The sequence below is a fragment of the Hemitrygon akajei genome, chromosome 13 (genome assembly GCF_048418815.1).
Source record: "Hemitrygon akajei chromosome 13, sHemAka1.3, whole genome shotgun sequence".
NCBI classification, from domain to species: domain Eukaryota; kingdom Metazoa; phylum Chordata; class Chondrichthyes; order Myliobatiformes; family Dasyatidae; genus Hemitrygon; species Hemitrygon akajei.
The window spans coordinates 17,850,869-17,876,243 of record NC_133136.1 but is presented as its reverse complement, the minus strand read 5'-3'; the positions used below and the strand labels follow the sequence as shown (position 1 = coordinate 17,876,243).

At 41.8% G+C, this 25,375-nt stretch overlaps 1 protein-coding gene across 1 annotated transcript in view; it reads right to left on the bottom strand.

Moving 5' to 3' along the window:
• Positions 1-9,658: 9,658 nt before the first annotated feature.
• Positions 9,659-25,375, bottom strand: part of nol6 (nucleolar protein 6 (RNA-associated)) — a 106,167-nt gene continuing 90,450 nt past the window's right edge. The window contains exons 22-26 of the mRNA XM_073064213.1: positions 23,758-23,882; positions 21,913-22,002; positions 17,593-17,793; positions 12,401-12,502; positions 9,659-11,221 (exon numbers count right to left, since the gene is read on the bottom strand). Of these exons, the coding sequence (XP_072920314.1) occupies positions 11,072-11,221; positions 12,401-12,502; positions 17,593-17,793; positions 21,913-22,002; positions 23,758-23,882 (668 nt within the window). The 3' untranslated portion in view covers positions 9,659-11,071. The remainder of the gene's footprint in view (positions 11,222-12,400; positions 12,503-17,592; positions 17,794-21,912; positions 22,003-23,757; positions 23,883-25,375) is intronic.

Sequence of the window (25,375 nt, the reverse complement as noted above, 5' to 3'; positions counted from 1 at the left end):
GGGAAGCAGTTAAAGTGTTTTAGCAAAGGTTTCTAAAAGGCATGACATGCCTCACAAATTTGTTGGAATCCATGAGGATCAAGCTACTTGTCCTTGTCCAGAAGTGAAAATGTTGCATAGCGTGGGAATATGAAATGAATGAGCGAGTTCTCAGAGTGTCTGTACCTCGGGCAATATCTGTAGGTACGGAAGCAAAGTTCATGTTTCAAGTCAAAATACAAAGATTCAAAGAACACATATTATCAAAGTATGTATGCAGCACACAACCCTGAAATTCGTCTTCCCCACAGACAGCCACGAAACAAAGAACCACGGAACCAACCTGTTCAAAGAAAAACATCAAACCCCACCCTCTCCCACGTGCAGAAAAGAATTGCATAAACAGCAGCAAAAAAGGGCAAAAGCACAGAATACAAAACGTGAAATCAAAAGCCTTATTTCAGTTCAGCTCAGTGTTGATTTTCTTAGCCATCCCGATTCAAAATCGCCCAGAAGAAGCAACAAAAAAAGAGTAAGCAGAACTAGAGCACATCATAAACCTGAATTAGAGTCAGAATCTACAAACTTCGCTGATTAAACCTTGCTCCAGTACCATTCTCCAACAGCTTCAAGGGAGAGAGCGAAATCACTCAAACACAAGGACGTTCTTGGGAGCAGTGAGCAAGAAGGAGAGAGAAACCACCACATGCAGACACCTTCTCTGGCAGTAGCCAGCGAGAGGCTAGTAGACTGTGCTGAACACTCACTTTCCCTCTGTACCCACCTCAATGAACCCATAACTAATGTTATGTTATGGTAAAGTGGAGCCAAGGTCCTGACATTTAACCCTGCAGGCAGCCAAGGTGCTACAGAAAGTCTTCATTCACCTCCTCTCTCACCTCCATTCTGGGCCCCAAACAGTCCTTCTAGGAGAGGCAACACTTCACTTGTGAATCTGTTGAGGTCATCTACTGCATCCAGTGGTCCCCATGCTGCTTCCCCTACATCTACCCTGACACAGACTGGGGGAGCACGTTGATGAGCGCATTCACTCCATCTACAAAAAGTAGGATTTCTCAGTGGCCGACCATTTTAATTCTAATCCTCATTCCCATTCTGACATGTTGGTCCATGGTCTCCTGTACTGCCATAATGAGGCCACTCTTAGGTTGGAGGAGCAATGCCTCATAGTCCATCTGGGTAGCCTCCAAATTGATAGCACTAACTTTGATTTCTCTAATTTCTTGCCCCTTGCCTCTTCTTCCATTCCCCACTCTGACTCCCCTCTTACCTCTTCTTTTTAACTGCCTGATACCCTCCTCTTTCCACTTCTCTCTTGGTCCACTCTCCTATCAGATTCCTTCTTCTCCAGCCCTTTACCTTTCCCTTTATCACCTCCCAGCTTTTTACCTCTGACCCACTACCCCACCCACTCGACTTCAACTATCACTTTCTTGCTTGTAGTCCTTCCCCTCTCCCACCCCTACCTTCTTATTCTGTCTTCTTCCCCCTTCCTCTCCAGTCTTGATGACGTGTCTCAGCCCAAAACGTCGACAGGTCTCGCTTCCATGGATGCTGGCTGGCCTGCAGAGCTCCTCCAGCACTTTGTGTGCATTGCTCTGGATTTCCAGCCTCTGCAGAACCTTTTCTGTTGTTGATTTTCAACAGGGTTTTAAGAACGTGCCTCTAGAGTCTAGACTAAGGGAAGTTGTAGCTTCATTGTACACTTGTGTTCAGCAATACCCCATATGGCAAGTGCAAACTGCTGTTGTTGAAAGGAATAGTTAATCAACATCAATAAAACAAAAGTACCACAAATACTAACCGATATGATGGCCATTTTCACCAGTTTCCAAGGGTTTTCCCCAGTCTTCCAGCATTTTGGTTAATATTTACAATTTACTTGAAATGGAAGAAGATTCCTAACCTGTCAAGGTTGAAAGGTTCAAAGGTACATTTACTGTCAAAGAAATGTATACAATATACATACACCCTGAAATTCTTTTCCTTCACAAACATCCACAAAAGCAGAGGAGTGCCCCAGTTAATGAATGACAGTTAAATGTTAGAACCGCGAAGTTCCCCCTGCTCCCCCCACCCACACATAACGACCCCCCCTTCCCCACCAGCAAAAAGGGCATCAGTGCGGCACCCCCCCCCCCCCACTGAGCGCTCAGGCGTGCAGCTCTGCATCCACCTTATAGCTAGCTCTCTCATTTATAAAAGAAAGTTATGGTCACCATCAGGGACCTGCAAACAGTCAGTGAGTTGATTCCAGGCCCGCGACAATACTGAGCCCCCCACTCACCTCTGCACCAATTTCTGTGGCAAGGATACCCCTCCCCTTCCTCCCAACTGGAGGTTCTACTGCAGTTGTACAAGGCCTTGGTGAGACCACACCTAGAATATCGTGTGCAGTTTTGGTCCCCTAATCTGAGGAAAGACATTCTTGCCATAGAAGGAGTACAGAGAGGGTTCACCAGATTGATTTCTGGGATGGCAGGACTTTCATATGAAGAAAGACTGGATCGACTAGGCTTATACTCACTGCAATTTAGAAGATTGAGGGGGGATCTTATTGAAACGTATAAAATTCTAAAGGGATTGGACAGGCTAGATGCAGGAAGATTGTTTCCAATGTTAGGGAAGTCCAGAACAAGGGGTTACAGTTTAAGGATAAAGGGGAAGCCTTTTAGGACCGAGATGAGGAAAAACTTCTTCACACAGAGAGTGGTGAATCTGTGGAATTCTCTGCCACAGGAAACAGTTGAGGCCGGTTCATTGGCTATATTTAAGAGGAAGTTAGATATGGCCCTTGTGGCTAAAGGGATCAGGGGGTATGGAGAGAAAGCAAGTACAGGGTTCTGAGTTGGATGATCAGACATGATCATACTGAATGATGGTGCAGGCTCGAAGGGCCGAATGGCCTATTCATGCACCTATTTTCTATGTTTCTAACTCAGGCCCTCTTCTAGCCTTTTGCCCCCTCTTGACCAATGAAAATAGGTGGGTTTGAGCTGGGTAGTGTGGCTCATTTGGCTCAGGGGGAAGGGCCTGTGGCATGAGGAAGGGAGGGATGAACTGATAAAGATTCTCAATGTCTTGGCCTCCGCAGCCACCTGTGGCAATGAATTCCACAGATTCACCACACTCTAGCTAAAGAAATTCCTCTTCATCTCCGTCTTTCTATTCTGACACCATGCCCCCTGGTCTGAAACTGTCCAATTACTGGAAACATCTTTCTTAAGTGGTTTAAAGTTCAATATTAAAGCCATGAAGCTGTAGGCAGCGTTCGCAGTAACTGCGCAATTCATTCTATTTGGGGTACAGCATATTTTAACGGTTGTTTCTGTTAACATTCTTCTTCATAGCAAAGGACTTCCTGCATAATTGAACTTGCCCAAAGGACAGTTATCAGCGTATGAACAATGCCAGGAGGAACCATTTTAAAAGCAACCCACTGTACAAGCTGCAAAGAAACTCAATTTCTACTGGGATTTTTCCCCCACTGATATTCACCTCCCAGTCATGAACGCAACTGCATATTTCCTCTTTTTAAAAAAATGAAGTGCTGTTAACATACAAAGTTAAAGACATTCTAAGGTTAGACTGTGCACTTTGATTAATCATTGAATAGATGGAAGCAAAACTTTGCCAGGGAGTGAACTGCTGTGACGTTAATGACTTCAGAGCATTGGCTTAGCCTTCAACATGGTGCACTAGCCTACGGTCACACACTGAAATTAGGCTAAATAAATTGACATTCAGTGCACTAGAACTCACACATTTCAATTGATGCAAGCCTAAAAATCTAGAAAAATAAACCCCTGCATGTAAAATAGTTTAAGTTCATTGGAGTTCAGATTGTTTTTCATCTCGTACCACACAAGTTATCAGCAAACACACATTATGCCTTTAGCATCCCATCTTGAGGTCTATGGACCCCTCGGTTAATGGTAAGGCTCTATGGCATAAAACAAGGTTGGGAACCCCTGGGATAATCCGAAGCAACTCTTATAATACTCTATTTTAAATTGCATAGGCACACCAGCTCCACAAATAACAAATGATAAAAAATAGCCATCTGATCTCTCCTTGCAATGATGTTAGGTAAGAGCAGATAGCTACAGGAAAGATGTAAATAAGGTTGAAAGAGTACAATGGAAAATTTACAAGGATGTTGCTGGGTCTGGAGGACCTGTTATAAGGAAAGATTGAATAGGTTAGGACTTTATTCCTTGGAACATAGGAGATTAAGAGGCGATTTGATGGAGGTATACTAAATTATGAGGGGTATAAATAGGGTAAATGCAAGCAGGCTTTTTCTACTGAGGTTGGGTGGGACTACAAGCAGGAGGTCCTGGGTTAAGGGTGAAAGGTGAAAAGTTTAAGGGAAACATCAGGGGAAATTTCTTCACTCAGAAAGCCATGAGAGAGAGGAATGAGCTGCCGGTTCAAATGGTGTATGTGAGCTTGATTTTAATGTTTAAGAGAAATTTGGATAGGTACATGGATGGTACGGGTATTGAGAGCTAGTACAGCTCGATGGGAATAGGCAGTTCAAATAGTTCAGCAGACTAGATGGGCTGAAGGGCCTGTTTCTGTGCTGCAGGTGTCTATGAATCTAATTGTGAAGAATTAACTCATCTTGGAACAGTGCAATTGAATCTTGAAATAAACAGAGTTTGGGTTTAACACAACTGAAGGCACATCTTTGAAGGAAAAGTAAACAGGTTACAAGCTGCAGAAGGGTAGAGGAACAAAGGATTTTTGGAATACAGATACTCAAGTTTCTAACAGTAGCAGGTTGAAAAGGTCAGTTTAAAAAAAGCAAGTATTATGCTTCATTTCTTCAGGAACTGAAAATGTATGGAAACTTGGTCAGTGCACATATGCAGGAATGTGAACCATTTTAGCCTCAATATAATCTAAATGATAGGTACTGAAAATGAGAGGCTATGCCTGTCACATAGCTGGAACATTTTTCTTGAAAAAGTAAATCTACTGCTTACACAGAAAGGTCATAAAGATTATGAAAGGGCCAATGCTAAAGAAATACTTCCAGATTGTAGATGAGACCAGAATATAAGCACAAATTAAAATTATCACAAGAAGTCTGATATGGAATTCGAAGGAAATCTCTTATCTTTTCAAGTTTGCATGTGAAACTTACTTACTACAAGAATGAGCCAAAGTTTTGGCACTAAAAGGCATAAGCAGATGGAGAGAGTAACTGAAGTATGGAAGTGTGTGATGGTTTGGTTTAGAGGGAGCTCACTCCATGTCTCAACTAGAGTGTGTGATATGTTTTTGTCCACATTTACCCTTTGCAAACACAGAACACCACAAACTTGTGAGAATTGCATGTCTGATGTCTGACCACGGTCCCAGAGACGGAAGAGAACTCGGTAGACCTGACACCCAGCCCAACAGGATGAAAAGGATGGCATGTTTGGCTCCTGCTCCCAGAACAGGAGAGATGGTGAATCTGTGAAATTTGACAGCTATGGAGGCAAAGACATTATAATTAAAGCAGAAGGTGATAGGTTCTTGATTGTCAAGGCATCAAAGATTACAGGGAGATGGCAAAGGAATGGGTTGAGAGGGATAGCAAATAAGCCATGTTGGAATGTTGGAGCACTCGATGGGCTTTATGGACTATTTCTGCTCCTATGTTTTATGGAATGTGTTGACAAAATTTGAAGAACAGTATGTGAGGTTTGTGAATCAAAGAGTCACTATTTATCTATTGGGCCTTTTGCTGTACTTGACTTTAATATTTATCTTTCACTTTCATCCCATCAAACATCCCAATGGCTTACTAGGTACTTATTGTGCTTGTGTCTGAGCGCTAGCAGTTCTATCAAAATGCATTCTGATCAGCCTTCTTTTCAATTCCTCCTGGGGCTTTAATCTGCCCTATCTCTGTAATCTCAAAACTCCATTCCTACAACTTCCTTAAATACCCCTGCTCATTATATTCTGGGCTATTGATTATTCCCACATGGCAGTTCTGCAGAGTGGTGATGAGCTGCCACAGCTCTTTGAACACCAGGATCTGCTCAAATTCAATATGCAGCATCTTGTACTAAAGTTTTAGTTCCCTAAAGCTTACCTCCATGATCAAAGATTTTGTGACTTCTTCCAAAATCTCCTGAAGTGACTTCATGCCAAAATTTTGCTTGATAGAGCTCATGTGAACACCTTGGGCTGTTTTCGTACATTAAAAAGTAGCTGCAGAATCAGAGGAGCCGACACACAGACAGACATACTTTATTGATCCCGAGGGAAATTGTGTTTCATTACAGCCGCACCAACCAAGAATAGTGAAGAAATATAGTAATATAAAACCATAAATAATAAAATAATAAGTTAGTGGAAACAAGTCCAGGACCAGCCTATTGGCTCAGGGTGTCTGACACTCCGAGGGAGGAGTTGTAAAGTTTGATGGCCACAGGCAGGAATGACTTCCTATGACACTCAGTGTTACATCTCGGTGGAATGAGTCTCTGGCTGAATGTACTCCTGTGCCTAACCAGTACATTATGGAGTGGATGGGAGACATTGTCCAAGATGGCATGCAACTTGGACAGCATCCTCTTTTCAGACACCACCGTCAGAGTCCAGTTCCATCCTCACAACATCACTGGCCTTACGAATGAATTTGTTGATTCTGTTGGTGTCTGCTACCCTCAGCCTGCTGGCCCAGCACACAACAGCAAACATGATAGCGCTGGCCACCACAGCGTCATAAAACATCCTCAGCATTATCCGGCAGATGTTAAAGGACCTCAGTCTCCTCAGGAAATAGAGACAGCTTTGACCCTTCTTGTAGACAGCCTCAGTGTTCTTTGACCAATCCAGTTTATTGCCCATTCTTATCCCCAGGTATTTGTAATCTTCCACCATGTCCACACTGACCCCTTGGATGGAAACAGGGGTCACCAGTGCCTTGGCCCTCTTCAGGTCCACCACCAGCTCCTTAGTCTTTTTCACATTAAGCTGCAGATGATTCTGCTCGCACCATGTGACAAAGTTTCCCACCCTCATCTCCCTTGCTGATGCATCCAACTATGGCAGAGTCATCAGAAAACCTCTGAAGATGGCAAGACTCTGTGCAGTAGTTGAAGTCCAAGGGGTAGATAGTGAAGAGAAAGGGAGACAGGACAGTCCCCTGTGGAGCTCCAGTGCTGCTGACCACTCTGTCTGACACACAGTGTTGCAAGCGCACATGCTGTGGTCTGCCAGTCAGGTAATCAATAATCCATGACACCAGGGAAGCATCCACCTGCATCACTGTCAGCTTCTCACCCAGCAGAGCAGGATGGGTGGTGTTGAACGCACTGGAGAAGTCAAAAAACATGACCCTCACAGTGCTCGCTGGATCAATATTACACGACCATCAAGAACACTCATTCTGCTATGCTACAACAGCTCTACAGCGGGCACAATATCACTGGCTTTCTGCTTTGGAACACCTAGACAGCAGCAAGACGTACAGCTGGCTACTGTTACAGATTCATGTTGGATCCCAGTTCCTCCAAGAGGACCACAACCTTGTCATGGTTTGGAGAGCTATGTTGATTGGGGTCAGGGCTTTATACCTTGGCTCTTGGTAGGATCACCCATGCCAAAAAGGTCAAAGGGTAGAGGCCAGCCTAACAGTGGTCCACTGATACTCCATGTTTGGGGGTTCAGCTCAGGGCTAACAACCCTGATTGGTCAAACAAAACTGTTATGGAAACAGCAATGAAGAACCCTCCTATGCCTGTGTGCAATGGTATAGACAGACAGAGATACTGAACCTTCATTGCTGCCCTAGACACCAGTAGGCATAATGGGCATAAATATGTTGGTTCCTAGTTAAGCAACACCTTCATTGTTAGGTTCTCAGTATTAAATCAGCATCAGCTCCCTCCACTATCTCCACCCGGATCCCCAGCACAGCAGGATGAGCAGTATCCTCCTGTTGAATGTCAGGAAGATTAGAAGTCTTTGCAATCCTCGTTCACTTTCTTCCCAACTGCATACCCTAACCAATCAGCCACATAACTTGTTAGACTGCATTGTTCTAACCACATTGTTCCTCCAACCCATCACCTACTTCCTTCTCTGCCACATCACCTGCATCCATCTCTAGCTCACCCCATTTCTCACTGAAACCTATTCTTCGGTTATTTTTATTTATTTAGAGGTACAGCGCAGAACAGGTTCTTCCAGCCCAACGAGCCCACACCACCCAGCAACCCACCTATTTAATCCTAAACCTAATCACACAACTTACAATGACCAATTAACCTGCTGACCGGTATGTCTTTGGACCGTGGGAGGAATCTGGAGCACCCACAAGAACCCACGCGTTCATGAGAACATAGTATCGAGATGGCTGGAATTGAATGTTACATCTAGACTTGACTATTCCAGTGCTTGTCTGGCATCTATCTGCATACAGAAACGTGAACAGATAATGACAGCAGCCTATTCCACGTCAAATCTCATTCATAAAACCACAAGGTGTAGGAGCAGACTTAGGTCACTCAGCTCATTGCATCTGCTCAATTATGGCTGATTTATTACCCCTCTCAACCCCATTCTCCTGCCTTCTTCCTATAACCTTCGATGCCCTTATTCATCAAGAACCTATCGACCTCTACTTTAAATACCCCCAATCATTTGGCCTCCACAGCCATCTGTGGCAATCAGTTATCATCCTTGTGTTCACACTGAGAAACTGGTTCCCAATTTTAATATACACCGCTGTTTAAAAATTCTCTCTTGCTCTCAACTCTGCATTCCCTTCCAATCCATCAATTCCACACTCTTCTGCTAATTTGCTTGCAGTTACCAATAGCAGAAGAGCAGCCTCTTCTTTTTTAAAAAAATAAAGAAACCTAACAGTACAATCAAAGATTTGGTCACCTATCCCAACAGAAACTTTCTATTCATGCCCATAGTTCTCACTAAGGAATCAAAAGTGGGAAGGGCGAGCAGTTTCAAGTTCCTGGGTGTCATCGCTGAGAATCTACCCTGGGCCTAACATATAGTTCAAATTACAAAGCAGGCACTACAGCGGCTATATTGCATTAGGAGTTGAGGAGAATTGGCATATCGCCAAAGGCACTCACAAATTTCTACAGACGTACTGAGGAGAACATTCTATATGATTGCATCACCATGTTGTAGAGTGGTCATTGCACAGGATCAGAAAAAGCTGCAGGAAGTTGTCAACTCAATCATGGACACTAGCCTCTCCAAAATCCAGGACACCTACAAAAAGCAATGCCTCAAATAGGCAGCATCCATCATTGATGCTCCTCCCCCATCAGCCAAGACATGCCCTCTTCTCATTGCTACCATCAAGGTGGTGGAATAGAAGCCTAAAGGCACAAACTCAGTGATTCGGGAACAGCTTCTTCCCCTCTGCCATCAGATTTATGGATGGACAATGAACCCACAAACACTATCTCACTATTTATTCCTTCTATTTCTGCACCACTCATTATATACGGTATATACACACACTTCTCACTATAATTTATAGCTTTTATTATGTCCTGCAATATATTGTTGCCGCAAAACGTCAAATTTCACGACAAATGTCAGTGCTATTAAACCTGACTTTGACCCTAGGATGTTCTAAAACATCTTGCAGCTAGGGACATATTCAGAAATGCTGTCATTGCTGTAAGGTTCAAAGGTTTATTTTATTATCAAAGTACACATCCAGAATACAACTCTGAGATTTGTCTTCTCCAGATGGCCATAAAATACAGAAAACCAGCGATTTGAACCCATCGGCCCCTCCGAGGGCAGTGGCTCCAACCCATCGGCCCCTCCGAGGGCAGTGGCTCCAACCCATCGGCCCCTCCGAGGGCAGTGGCTCCAACCCATCGGCCCCTCCGAGGGCAGTGGCTCCAACCCATCGGCCTCTCTGAGGACAGCAACTCGAACCCACCGGCACGAGGGCAGCCACTTGAACCATCAGCCCCTCTGAGGGCAGCGACTCAAACCAGCAGCTCCTCCAAGAACCACAACAGCCATTTAGCACAAAGCAATAATGAAAATGCAGCTCTTCTGTAGCTCTCTGTTTGGTACCAACTATTTACGTAACTTGGTGGGTTTCCTATATTATGGTTATTATCATTAAAGAGCAGTCTCAGGTTTAAAATTGAGGTGCCATGATAGCGTAGTGATTACAGTTCCAGGCATTGGAGTATAGAGTTCAATTCCGGTGTTGTCTGTAAAAGGTTTGGACATCCTTCCTGTGAGTGCATGGGTTTCCTCTCACAGTCCAAGGACATATTGGTTAGTAGCTTATTGCAAATCGTCCTGTGATTAGGCTTGTGTTAAGTAGGTGGGTTTCTTATAGCACCTACCCCAGAGCTTTCATTAACAAATCAAAAATCTATTTACAGAAATTAAAGATAAATTCTCAGATTTTGTGAGAAGTTCTCCAAGAAACACATGTCATCGCCAATTACCTTAAGTATCTTAAGAGACTCCTGCAGCTTAGGAAAATAGAGGGCTATGGGTAACCCGAGGTAATTTCTAAAGTAAGTAAGTACATGTTTGGCACAGCATTGTAGGCCAAAGGGCCTGTATTGCGCTGTAAGTTTTTCTATGTTCTTATGCCAGTGTTATTGATTAACTTTGCTGTCTGTTTAAACCCAACAACATGGGCAAAAGCTGCACAGGAAAGCAAGTGTTAAACTGTCACATATAGATATTTCAAGCAAAGACAACAAGCATCCAGAGAGGTAATATGCATCACAACACACTAGCTTTTGATTGGTAATGTTCAATTTCAGATCACAGCTGAAATCAAAATTAGTACCTTGTAGAGTTAACATGGAAGAAATAACAGTAAATCTCTGACACATGAACACGATCAACAAGTATAATGATACAAATTGCCTTCAAAATAACTAGAAATCATGAGATGATCTGCTGTAGAGTCACCAGAGGTATATATAAAACAACATTTATTTTTCCAAATGGTACAAGTTATAATATTTTGCCACATTTCATAATCTCCAAACGGAGTGCCTACAAAATGAGGGAGTAGGTATCTATTGATAATAAAATTAAGTCCTTAGATCTTCCATTTCTCAGTGTGTGCTTCAACAGACTTCACCAATCCAGCTCCAAGTATTTCAAAGTCTTCCAAAATAGCCTCCACATTGGGGATCATTTGAAGTCCATTTTCTTTTGTTTCCAACATTCTAGCATGAACGTGGGAGGTCTGTAACAGAAAAATCAAATACTCATCGAGGAAAGGATTGTTAACAACAGTTGCGGCAAAAGGATTAATATTCTATGGTAATATTACCAGAGTGTATTCAATATGTTTCCATTGACAAACAAGGGAGCATGATGGAATGGCCAAATGGAAATTGCAAAAAGAATAATTTAATACCCAAGGGACAAGTAGGAGGGGCACAGGAGGGTGAGAACAGTTTTACCAATGGAAATTCAGAAAAAGCAGCTTTGAAAGTCATGGTTAGCTACACACTGGGACTCCAAATATCTGACACTTAGAAACATAAAATACTTCAAAATTAATTATTTTATAATTCAGTATTTGCAAAACATTTCAAAACCATTAAAATAAAGCAATCAAACTCAGACAACTGAACAAAAAAATCCAAAACTAAGCTGAACCCTTTGCAATAATTCTCCTTCACTAAAATTAACAAAGGGCAACTCAGTGTAACAGATCAAAAATGTGGTCCAGCTACTGATGTCAAACCCAAATTTTTGCATGCAAAACCCAGCCAATTGAACATAAACTATTCTAATATCACTGTCCCCATCAATTTTTGAATATCATTTAATTAAAAAAGGAGATAGTGTTTTCCCGGTGTATATGACGAATAAACTCTTCTCAGGCTTCCAGTCAGGTACAGTTACAGATTTTAGCCAATGCTTTGATGACAAACTCTGCCATTTTCATCAGGGATGTCTAATCCTGTGGTAGTTATACCCCCGTCACCCATCCCTCCTGATTGGTTAGTCCTCATTCAATCAAGAACTGGAATTCAATTGTAAACAAGATGGGACAACAGAAACCTGATTGGATGAGGATGAACCAATCAGGAGGGACAAACAACATGAGTATAAATACCGCTGGACTGGACATGCCCAGGCATCATCCCTCATGAATATGGCAAAATTTGTCATTGAAACACAAAATGCTGGCAGAACTCAGCAGGCCGGACAGCATCTATGGGAGGAAGTAGTGACGACGGTTCGGGCCGAAACCCTTCATCAGGAGCCCTCCAGCATATTTCCAGCATCTGCAGATTCACTCATGTTGCCTTTGTCATTGAAACGCCTGTTAAAATTGATACCTGTACTTGGATGGAAATCTGAGGAGTTTATTCATCATTCCATTATTCCAAAATAATTTCACAGTTAATACCTTAAAAGGTTGAGGAACAAAAGCCTGAGGATTCCAAAGTACAGCAATCATATTTCCTCCATATGTATCGTAGAAAAATAATGCAACATCCCTAAAAGCACTCTGTAATAGAACAAATTATTACAATTAATCAAATTTTACAAATATTCAAATAATCAATCGTTAGCAACAAATGCTAAAAGTATAAGATTACAGAAACAGAAATGAAATACAAGAACCAGACATTTTCTCAAAGGTGTAACTGCTATTTTGTGCACAAGATTCTGAGATGAGTGGGGTGGCATAGAAAGTAACGCATCACTTTGCAGTGCCAGCCAGTGATCACCGATTACGGTTGAGATGCCTGTAAGGAATTTGTGCACCCAGTGATCATGTGGACTTCCTTCCAAATTCCACAGATTGTAAACACGAGAGGAACACGCACACACACACACACAATACTGGAGGAACTATGGAAAAGAGTCCACATTTCGAGCCGAGACCCTTCTTCAGAACTGGAAAGGAAGAGGAAAAGTCAGAGATGTACATCCAACGATGCACAGTTAGAGTTAGTGAGTTGTGGGCATGTTGTGTTGGCATCGAAAGTGCGGCAACACTTGCGGGCTAACCAGCACAATCCTCACTGATTTCATTTGATGCAATCATTCCATTTCACTGAATGCTTTAATGTACATGTGATAAATAAAGATAATCTGATTTTAATTTTATGAAGTCTCAATCTTATGCATTGCCATATACGGCTGTGGGGGGCTAGGTCATCGGATATATTTAAAGCAGAGGTTGATGGGTCCCTGATTAGTCAGAGCATCAAAATTTCAGGGAGAACCCAGGAGAATGGGGTTGATAGGGATAATAAATCGACCACGATGGAATGGCCAGGCATACTCGATGGGCCGAATTGCCTAATTCTGCTCCTATGCCCTATAGTCTAAAAGCTGATGATTTTAATTATTGGTTAATGTTAATGGAACACAAGGAACTATTAGTTTTCATCCACAAACCAACTTTTATTTCCTCTCAGAGGATGTGGGCATTGCTGGGCTGGCTGCTATTTACTGCCCACATTTCATTTGTACTTAAGGAACTGGCAGCAATACAACATCTCATTAGTCAATGATGCCATGCCAATAGTGCTGCTGGCCAACAACACAGAAGCAAAGGAATGGCAAAATGCTTTAAAGGCATGCTGCTATGTGTGGAAACGTATTTACTTGTAGTAACAAAAATGGCCTTTATGTCTGTAACAAAATGGAACCTGTATTGAACCAGAGTGCTTTACGACCAATGTTCGTACAACATTACGTGATGCAACCTGAGTCCCTGACAAACTCCAGACCCCGCAGATTAAATTACTGGAAGAATGCCAAGTACACAGATTAAGCAGACATACAGAATGCCCTTGAAGTTAAAGCTGTACTTTGGTATAACTGATAATGCTGTCTGTTTTTTCAAAGCTATCACCGGCTCTTGTCGAGTGATGGTCTTCCCTTGTAGCAAGTAAAATAAACATATGTATGATCGATCCACTCTGAGTTAACCGATGCTTGTTATAAAGCGTAGTGAACAGGTGATCGACGTATGAAAGAGAATTTACAATTAGTGGCAACCCTGCGTACCATTTCACTTAACCCTCTAGGTGGAAGAGGTCACGGGCTTCAGAGGCACTGTTGAAGAAGAGTTGTTGAAGAAGAATATAAGGGAAATAGATACTGCTTAGGGTGGGGTGGAGAAGGGGGCATTTAGGATGGTGGATGGGATGCCAATTAAATAGAACTTCTTAGAACTTCATGAAAATTATTGAAGTTACACTCATCTAGGGAGGGGCTGAGACCTTCAGCACACTCCCGAAGAATCCTGTGGGTGAAGAGCCTAACTATTTTAGAGCAGGGGTTCCATCCTGGGGTCCAGGGATCCCTCGATTAATGGTAAGGCTTCATGGCATAAACCAGATTGGGAACCCCCGTTTTAAGGATGAAGGGTTAGGAGTGTGAGTATGGGGATTCGTGGTGTTCATGGGAAGAACATCCAGCAGGTATTATAACCAAATCATTTGTGAGTGGCTCAGAAAGTTCCCGATCAATAGCCATATCCTAGGACATTGATAATTTAGGAAGTGGCAGTAATGCAGCTGAACAAGAGGAGAAATTGGACTCAAGACTGCAGCATGAAAATAGTAAAATGCACGATCTTGAACAGAAATACTCTTGAAGAAACCACATATGCTGCTGCAGGTTATCATGTACTTTGTGAAACTCATTTGCAGCCCTGGAACAACCCAAGGTGTAAGTTTTGGTGTAAAAGCAAACTACTTGAATTGGACATTTAACAAGTTCTGACAAAGAACATACATTTTAAATTGAAAGCATTCCAACTATGCATGGGCTATACACCCTCTAGAGTTTACAGAGAATGGTTTGGAAAACAGAACAAGTATCTCAGAAACTGCTGATCTCCTGCAGTTTTAGACCATTAGATATAGGAGCAGATATAGGCCATTTGGCCCATCGAGTCTGCTCCACCATTCAATAATGGGCTGATCTAATTCTTCCAGTCATCCCCACTCTCCTGTCTTCTCCTCATACCCTTTGATGCCCTGGCTAATCAAGAACCTATCTATATCTGCCTTAAATGACTTGACCCCCACAGCTGCTCATGGCAACAAATTCCAAAGATTTACCACCCTCTGACTAAAGTAATTTCTCCGCATCTCTGTTCTAAATCGACATCCTTCAATCCTGAAGCTGTGCCTTCTTGTCCTAGACTCTCCTACCATGGGAAATAACTTTGCCATATCCAATCTGTTTAGGCCTTTAAACATTCGGAATGTTTCTATGAGATCACCCCTCATCCTCTTGAACTCCCGGGAATACAGCCCAAGACCTGTCAGATGTTCTTCGTACGGTAACCCTTTCATTCCTGGAATCATTCTTGTGAATCAGCTCTCAACCCTCTCCAATGTCAGTATATCCTTTCTAAAATAAGGAGCCCAAAGCTGCACACAATACTACAAGTGTGGCCTCGTGAGTGCCTTATAGAGCCTCAACATCACATCCCTGCTCTTATATTCTATAGCTCTAGAAATGAATGCCAACATTGCATTTGCCTTCTTCACTACGACTCAACCTGGAGGTTAACCTTTAGGGTATCCTGCACAAGGACTCCCAAGTCCCTTTGTATCTCTGCATTTTGAATTCTCTCACCATCTAAATAATAGTCTGTCCCTTTATTTTTTCCACCAAAGTGCATGACCATACACTTTCCAACATTGTATTTCATTTGTCACTTCAGATTCAGATTCAGTTTATTTGTCATTTAGAAACCACAAATGCAATGCAGTTAAAAAATGAGACAACGTTCCTCCAGAATGATATCACAAAAGCATATGACAAAACAGACTACACCAGAAAATCCACATAACATTTGGCAATCCCCAATCCGGAGTCTGGAGAGGCTGCTGCGTATTAATATCATGCTACCGTCTTAGTGCGTTCCCCGGAAAGGAGCTCCAAATCCACCAGACAAATAAGACCAAAAACTAAAGCTACAAGACCTGCACAAAACCACATACTTACAACAGTGCAAACAATAGCATAATTGATTTTTAAAAAAAGACCATGGGCACAGTAAAAATAGTCCAAAGATGCTAAAAGACTATAAGTTCAAAATAAATCACCACACAGTTTCCACAAGTCCCCAGGGTCCCGACAGACTCACCATCCCACGCCGGCGGCAGAACGGAATACCCCCGCTATGGACTTCCACGGCGCCGCCCGACTCAGCCTCGCAGATGCAGCACACAATGAAAGCTCCGTCGAGCCCAGCCTCGCAGGCACAGCACACACCGAAAGTGACCGCAGTGAAGTCACTGCAACGGACTCCGAGTCTGTTGAACCTCCGAGCCTATTCTTTGCCCATTCCCTTAAACTATCTAAGTCTCTCTGCAGGCTCTCTTTCTTCAATACTACCCGCTCCTCCACCTACCTTTGCATCATCGTCAAATTTAGTCACAACTCCATTAAAACCGTAGTCCAAATCATTGACATACATCGTAAAAAGCAGCGGTCCCAACACCGACCCCTGTGGAACTCCACTGGTAACCGGCAGCCAGCCAGAATAGGATCTCTTTATTCCCACTCTCTGTTTTCTGCCGATCAGCCAATGCTCCACCCATGACAGTAACCCCCCTGCAATTCCATGGGCTCTTATCTTGCTAAGCAGCCTCATGTGTGGCACCTTGTCAAAAGTCTTCTGAAAATCCAAGTATACTACATCTACTGCATCGCCTTTGTCTACTCTGCTCGTAATTTCCTCAAAAAATTGCAGTAGGTTAGTCAGGCAGGATTTTCCTTTGGCCTCTCTTGGCATATGCTACCAGGTAGTCTATAATCTCATCCCTAACAATCCACTCCAACAACTTCCCAGTCACTGATGTCAGGCTAACAGGTCTACAGCTTCCTTTCTGCTGCCTCCCACCCCTCTTAAATAGCGGAGTAACATTTGTAACTTCCCAGTCATCTGGTACAATGCCAGAATCTATCAATTCTTGAAAGATCATTGTTAATGCCTCTGCAATCACTCCAGCTACTTCCTTCAGTACCCCAAGGTGCATTCCATTAGGTCCAGGAGATTTATCCACCTTCAGACCATTAAACTTCCTGAGCACCTTCTCAGTCATAATTTTCACTGCACATACTTCACTTCCCTGACACCCTTGAATGTCCAGTATACTGCACTGTGAAGACCAATGCAAAATACACATTTAATTCCTCTGCCATCTCTGCATCTCTCATTACAATATCTCCAGCGTCATTTTCTATTGGTCCTTTATCTACCCTCAACCTTCTTTTATCCTTTATATACTTTAAAAAAAGCTTTTAGTACATGCACAAGTCTCAACATTTCCAGAGAGTGGTTCAAGAAACAAAAAAACATGCAGCGACTGACAGTTCTGTGGGCGAAAACACCTTAATGAGAGAGATCAGAGGAGAATGGCCAGCCTGCGTCATGCTGACAGGAAAACGACAGTGACTGAAATAACTACACATTACAACAGTGGTGTTCAGAAGAGCGTCTCTGAACCCACAACACATCAACCTTTAAAGTGGATGGGCTACAGCAGCAGAAGACCACACCGGTTCCACTCTTAATAAAATGGCTATGAATGTAATTACTTCTACCTGTGAAGTACTCACCTTTAGTTCACGAAGGTAACACTGAACTGGATCATAACCCACCACTGGTAGCTTTAAGAATTTAACTGATGCACCACTTTGTAATGTCCCTCTGCAGTAAGTAACTTTTGGCTTATCAACTGCTTCTATGTATCTTGGTATATGTTTGGGGTTCAGGTGAATGATGACATCATACATATCCAGAGGCGGCCGGAATACCATCTAAAGCAGGAAAACAGACAATTAACAAAGTGCATTTCCTCACATTCTATAAGGTTAATTCCCTTTTGACATCAATAAAAGCTTTTAATCTATCAGCATATTTTTTCTTTTGATGACTGACAAGCATGTTTCAGATTTGAAGGCAGATTGGTGGCCAAGAATGTGTTAGTATTCATAGATTTCCACATAATCATTTGTAAACTACATCAAAAACAGTCAGAAAGTGTCTCAATAGAAAATATAAAAATAAAGAGTAGCTTTGTTTGTCACACATACACCAAAACATAAGGCGAAATGCATCGTTCACATCAAATTAGAGAGGACTCAGCTGGGGCAACCCACATGCATCGCCACACTTCAGGTGCCAACAACATGTCCACAACTCACTATAATCTTAAGCATGTGGCTTTGGAATGTGGGAGGAAACCAGAGCACCTGGAGGAAATCCATACAATCAAACTCCTTACAGACAGTGGCGGGAATTGAACCCCAATCAACAGTGTTGCACTAATCACTGTGCTACTTGATTGTTACTATTTTATTATGACCAAACAATAAAAGTTTGCAATAGAACTATTGTTCCTTTTGTACAATTAACAAATGGGAAATCACAGGGTTACTACAGATAATTGTGTATACTTGTACCGGCACCTGCTTAATTGCTGATATCCAATGTGCATCTTGGCAAGATACCTGCAGAAAGTGAGGGGAATGCTATGAGATGTATTCTTAATGTGATGTGCCACAGCTTAACAGCATTACAGCAAACTCCTGCACAGCATCAAACTCAATCGGTTAAATGTGGGATACATGCAAATGAAAAGGTGGCAAGGTAGCATAGCAGTTAGCATAACACTATTACAGTGTCAGTGATCAGGACGTAATTTCTGCTGCTGTCTGTAAGGAGCTTGTATGTACTCCCTGTGACCACATGGATTTCCTCTGGGTGCTCCAGTTTCTTCCACAAACACATAACACAAAAACGCACAGGGCAGTAGGTTAGTTGGCCACATGGGTAGAACTGGATGGCACAGATCTGTTGGACCAGGAAGGACATGTTACCGTGCTGTATCTATCTATGATAGATAATAAATAACAATGCAAAGCAATAATGCAAAATTCTCCAAAAACACTCAAGCAATTTTGAGTCTTCATTAGTTCAATGGCATTAAAATTTAGGAGCTCTATTGAAGCCTCATAATGAGCCAATCCTTTCCAAAATACTGTCTGGACTTGTAGGCTGGCATGATTCAACCTTTGGCAGAAGACAGGTTTTGAGTTGAAACAAGTATAATTCATGGTAAACAGCAGCAAGCAGATGATTTGTTAGAGTGGATTACACTAATTGAATTGGAGTGGTGTACAAATTATTAGTTTCACAGATGTGAAGTTAATGAGGCACTGAAGATTGCAGATGTATAGCACATCCTTTATATAGTGTATGAAGGGACTTTTGAAATAAGCTATAAAAATGTATTTAAATTAATAATTTTGATTTATTAAAGCAAATTAAAATGCTGTCAATTGCATTGGCCTAGGAAAGCAAGTAATAAATTAAAGGCTTTGATTGTAAGGAATTTCTAAATTTTGCATAACCTGAGCCTTCACTTTCTGTATTGTCTCTAAAGTCCCTTTCTGAACACAATCGTTAAATTCTAATCTCACAAGGTTTTCATGTCCTGCACTTTTTTTTAAACCCAAGTCACTGGGCCTCTCTTCCCACGTCTTTAAACTCATAAGAAGGTGATAGTAAAAACAGCCGTACAAATAAAAATGGAGACATATCAGATGTGAAAGATTTTTAAATCATAGGCATTTCATCTCATCAGTAACGGTGGTTGCAACATGAGGGATAATACTTTTTGTAGGATCAAGTCTCCAAGGTCTTTTATAATAAATTTGTGAATTAGGGAGAAAAAACACACTTTTTTGCATTGTGGTCTGAAAACATAGGCTCTTTCATCTGTTTGACAATCTTGTCAAAAAAAGTGATGATTATAAATCAGAAAAAGTTGCATCCACCAAGTGGGGGCTACTAACAAGCAGCAGAGGAAGAATACTTACGGGATGAATTTACTCTCCCCTCCAACCCCCCACACACAGTTTACAGCATTCTCAACTCAATAAGGAAAAACTATTTCCACATTTTTTGAGTCAAAAATACTACAGCTTTTAAAAGATAATGTCATTGTTACTGAATAGATTTTTCATTTAGTCAAGTAATTTGGAAGATTTATGTAACATTAGTTGCAAAGAATAAAATACAATGTAAGTTTATTGTCAAAGTACATGTACTGTACATAACCATTTATAACCATATAACAACTAAAGTACGGAAACAGGCCATCTTGGCCCTTCTAGTCTGTGCCGAACGCTTACTCTCACCTAGTCCCACTGATCTGCACACAGCCCATAACCCTCCATTCCTTTCCTGTCCATATACCTATCCAATTTTACTTTAAATGACAATATCGAACCTGCCTCTATCACTTCTACTGGAAGCTCGTTCCACACAGCTACCACGCTCTGAGTAAAGAAATTCCCCCTCATGTTACCCTTAAACTTTTGCCCCCTAACTCTCAACTCATCCCCTTGTTTGAATCTCCCCCACTCTCAATGAAAAAAGCCTATCCACATCAACTCTATCTATCCCCTCATAATTTTAAATACCTCTATCAAGTCCCCCCTTCAACCTTCTACTCTCCAAAGAATAAAGACCTAACTTGTTCAACCTTTCTCTGTAACTTAGGTGCTGAAACCCAGGTAACATTCTAGTAAATCTCCTCTTACTCTCTCTATTTTGTTGACATCTTTCCTATAATTCATTGACCAGAACTGTACACAATACTCCAAATTTGGCCTCACCAAAGCCTTGTACAATTTTAACATTACATCCCAACTCCTATACTCAATGCTCTGATTAACAAAAGCCAGCATACCAAAAGCTTTCTTCACCACCCTATCCACATGAGATTCCACCTTCAGGGAACTATGCACCATTATTCCTAGATCACTCTGTTCTACTGCATTCTTCAATGCCCTACCATTTACCATGTATGTCCTGTTTGGATTATTCCTACCAAAATGTAGCACCTCACACTTATCAGCATTAAACTCCATCTGCCATCTTTCAGCCCACTCTTCTAACTGGCCTAAATCTCTCTGCAAACTTTGAAAACCTACTTTATTTTCCACAACACCACCTATCTTAGTATCATCTGCATACTTACTAATCCAATTTACCACCCCATCATCCAGATCATTAATGTATATGACAAACAACATTGGACCCAGTACAGATCCCTGAGGCACATCACTAGTCACCGGCCTCCAACCTGACAAACAGTTATCCACGACTACTCTCTGGCATCTCCCATTCAGCCACTGTTGAATCCATTTAACTATTTCAATATTAATACCTAACAATTGAGCCTTCCTAACTAACCTTCCGTGCAGAACCTTGTCAAAGGCCTTACTGAAGTCCATATAGACAACATCCACTGCTTTACCCTCGTCAACTTCCCTAGTAATCTCTTCAAAAACTTCAGTAAGATTTGTCAAACATGACCTTCCACGCACAAATCCATGTTAACTTCCTAATCAGACCCTGTCTATCCAGATAATTATATATACCATTTCTAAGAGTACTTTCTATTAATTTACCCACCACTGACGTCAAACCTACAGGCCTAAAAAAAAAGATTTTAGATGTCTTGTCCTGTCCATACTGCACCAACCGCTGCCACTGGGCTATAAACGTGCAGGAGCAGTGTGTGGTTAAGTGTCTTGCTCAAGGACACACACACTGTCTTGGCTAAGGCTCGAACTAACGACCTTCAGATCACTAGGCCAAAGCCTTAACCACTTGGCCACGCACCAACACGTGGCCAAGATTTACCACCCTGAGATTCATTGTCTTGCAGGCATTCACAACAGAATAAAGAAATTCTAATAAAATCAATGAAAATCTACACGCAAAGACTGACAACCAACCAATGTACAAAAGAACACAATCTGTAAATAAACACGGAGATAGATGGAGATAGAACTGAGAACAAGTTGTCAAGTCCTTGCAGTTTATACAGCAAAAGACAATTACTTGCAATATCCAGACATTACCTTAAGATCAGGTTTATCAAAAGGATCCAGCAGCTGTCTTTGCAGTATTTCCAATGATTGGCTTGCTAGCTCGATCAATCGTTGAAGAATCTGAAAGGTTCACATTAGACCATAAGATATAGGAGTATAATTAGGACATTTGGCCCAATGAGTCTGCTCCACCATTTCATCATGGCTGATCCAATTTTCCTCTCAGCCCCAATCTCCTGCCTTCTGTCTGTATCCCTGCATGCCATGACCAATCAAGAATCTCGTAATCTTTGTCTTAAATATAAATGAAGATTTGGCCTCCACAGCTGCCTGTGGGAAAGAATTCCACAGATTCACCATTATCTGGCTAAAGAAATTCCTCCTCATCTCCATTCTAAAAGGACACTCTTCTATTCTGAGGCTGTGTCCTCTGGCCTTAGAATCTCCCAACAGAGGAAACATCCTCTCCATATGCACTCTATCAAGGCCTTTCACCATTCGATAGGTTTCAATGAGGTCACCCCTCAATCTTCTGAATTCCAGTGAATACCGGCCCAGAGCCATCAAATGCTCTTCATTTGACAAGCCATTCAATCCTGGAATCATTTCATGAACCTCATTTAAACCCCCTCCAGTTTCAGCACATCATTAGTCATTGCCTTGCTTTGATTAAATTCAAGTAGGGCATAGTTCAACTTGCTAATGCCTTGGAGAATTTTTCAAATGCATGAGGCACATATTTAAAACTAACTTCCCGAAAATGAGTGGTTTGATATTTTGTGACACTCAATCAGGTTTGAATTACAAACTCAAAACCTTATTTTTAGCAATGCCACAAAACAATGGGTCCAAAAACAAAATTCCTAATTCAAGAGCAAGGAGCAGCACCATTTCATGAACAGCATGTATGCTACAGAACATATTAATACTCTTAAATTCATTCTCAGGATGTGGATGCACTTGTCTGTTGTCCATTTCTATCCAGCTGCTCAATTTTCAGTTTGGAACAAGCAAGTCTTTGGCCATTTCACCACAATGATGTTTTTCAGCATTTTCTGTTTTGATGGACCTTTACCTTATGGATTCAGGTAAGAGAAAAACAGAGCAAGGACTACAACTTTCTTTCTGTTAAGAGCAATGGGTTTTCAGAAGGAATTTACTTATTTAGAGATACAACACAAAATAGGCCTTTCTGGCCCTTTGAGCCACGCTGCCCTAGCAACCCTGGTTAACACTAACCTAACCATAGGACAATTCCCAATGACCAATTTATCTTCCCAGTACACCTTTGTACTGCGCAAGGAAATCAGAGGACCTGAGGGAAATCCATGCTTTTCACAGGGAGCTTGCTGAGATGGAACCCCAAACTCCGACATCCCAAGTTCTAATGTCATTGTGCTAACCACTACTCTACCATCCAATAAACCATGGTTATGGAAATCAGTTTCATATTTCCATGTATACTTAAACAAAATCAATTCCTCTTCAGTCTTAAAATGCAACATCTCTGCTGGGATTGGATGAGAGCAGTGAGTGGTAAATCAGGTGTCGGCCCTTCAAATTTTACTTATTGAGATACACAGCACAGAATAGGTCCTTCCAGCCCTACAAGTCACGCCACCCAGCAATCCCCCAGAATTAATCTGAGCCTAACCACAAGACAATTTATAATGGCCAAAGGCATGTAGGAGGAAACTGGAGCACACAAAGAAAACCCATGCAGTCACAGGGAGAACATGCAAACTCCTTACAGGCAGAGGGAGGAATTGAATCCGGGGTCACCTGAACTGAAAAGTGTTATGCTAACCCTTATGCTACCGTGCCACCCCCAGCTGTTGGCATCAGCATTGCAATCTAGAGAGAATTCCTGCTTACCGGTGCTGAAGGACGTTTTTTCGTCCATAATGAAGATTTTCTGTCACTGGGTGTAGCAATAAACATAACAGGAAGCTGATTCCGTGCTGCAGTAAAGTCATTCTTAATCTCAGCATATTCAGCATCTATGAAACATGCACAACAGATATTACATGTGTCATTTCTCATAGCATGATATGTTATAGCATGTGTATGTTCCTCACAAAGGTATTCAAATTGTAATTAAAATAACATCCTGCTCTTTCTTGATATAGTATGCAAAAGCCTCATCTAACAATGTCACTAGTTATTCCTTGCTACTTTGACTATTTCTTTCCAACTCACTGGATCACGAATATTCTATGGATTGAAGAAGTATCTTTGAAAAGGGTGCAGAAGAGGGTTACCAGGATGCTACCAGGATTAGAAGGCTAATAATCTTATAAATCTCTATCAAATTTCTCCTCAGCCTCCACCACTCCAGAGGAAACATCTCAAGTTCGTCCAACCTCTCATCTGGTTGAGGCAAATTTGGGTGGTTGGAGAGAAGTGGTTAGTGAGGTAGATGAAGACCAGAACCAGAAGCTGGTAGGATGGACATTCAGTGAGAATGGTAATGGGACACCATTCATACAGACAAGTTGAGCCTGAAGTGGAGACAAGCAAAGAAATTTGAGGAAGTCCTTTTCCTCGACTGGGGGATGTTAGGTTCAGAAAGCAGCCAAAGGTGGGCAGCATGGTAGAGTGACGGTTAGTGTAATGCCATTACAGCGCCAGCTGAAATATCGAGTTTCAATTCCAGCTGCTGTTAAGAAGTTTGTATGTTCTCCTCATGACCTGGTGGTATTTTGGTTTCCTCCCACTTTCCAAAGATATACCAGTTAGGGCTAGTAGGTTGTGGGCATGCTATATTGGAGCAGGTATCATGGCAACACTTGCAGGCTGCCTTGACACAAATGACACATTTCACTGAATGTTTTGATGTTTCAATGTACATGTGACAGATAAAACTAATCTTAATCTTAAATGGTTTTTTTTTCAGTTTTAAGGACATACCAATCCTTATACAATTTGCAGATGCAGAACAGTTTTGTATACAAACTTTCAGAGTGAACACTATGACAGAAAAACACTTATGATGCACCAAACACAGAGCAGCCTGGATGTCAAAGCCTTTAAACCAGGGGTAGGCAACCTTAAGCACAAATGATTTTCTAGCATGCGTTATTCATTAATTTGAGGCAAAACATAACTGGATGTACTTAAATGGCTAATTCCCTATTTCAAGTTTTTTATGGTGTTTATCTGGCCTACCATCCACTCATTAATACACGATCCAGCCCACAGAGGCAAAAAGGTTGCCAACCTCTGCTTTAAACAGATTGATGTCAAAATGTAAACTAAACGAAGTCATAATCAATAAGAATGGGGAGTGATTCTACTGGAATATATAGAACCCTGAAGAAAAATCACAGGATAGCTTCTACTACGTTTCTGCACGTGGGAGTCTCAAATAATGGGGCATGGTTACAAGGTAAGAGGGCAATTGCTTAAAATGGAGAAGCGTAGGAATTTATTTTCGCAACAGGGAATGTCCTGATCTCCATGGACCAAATGGTTTCCTTGTAAATTGTAAGAA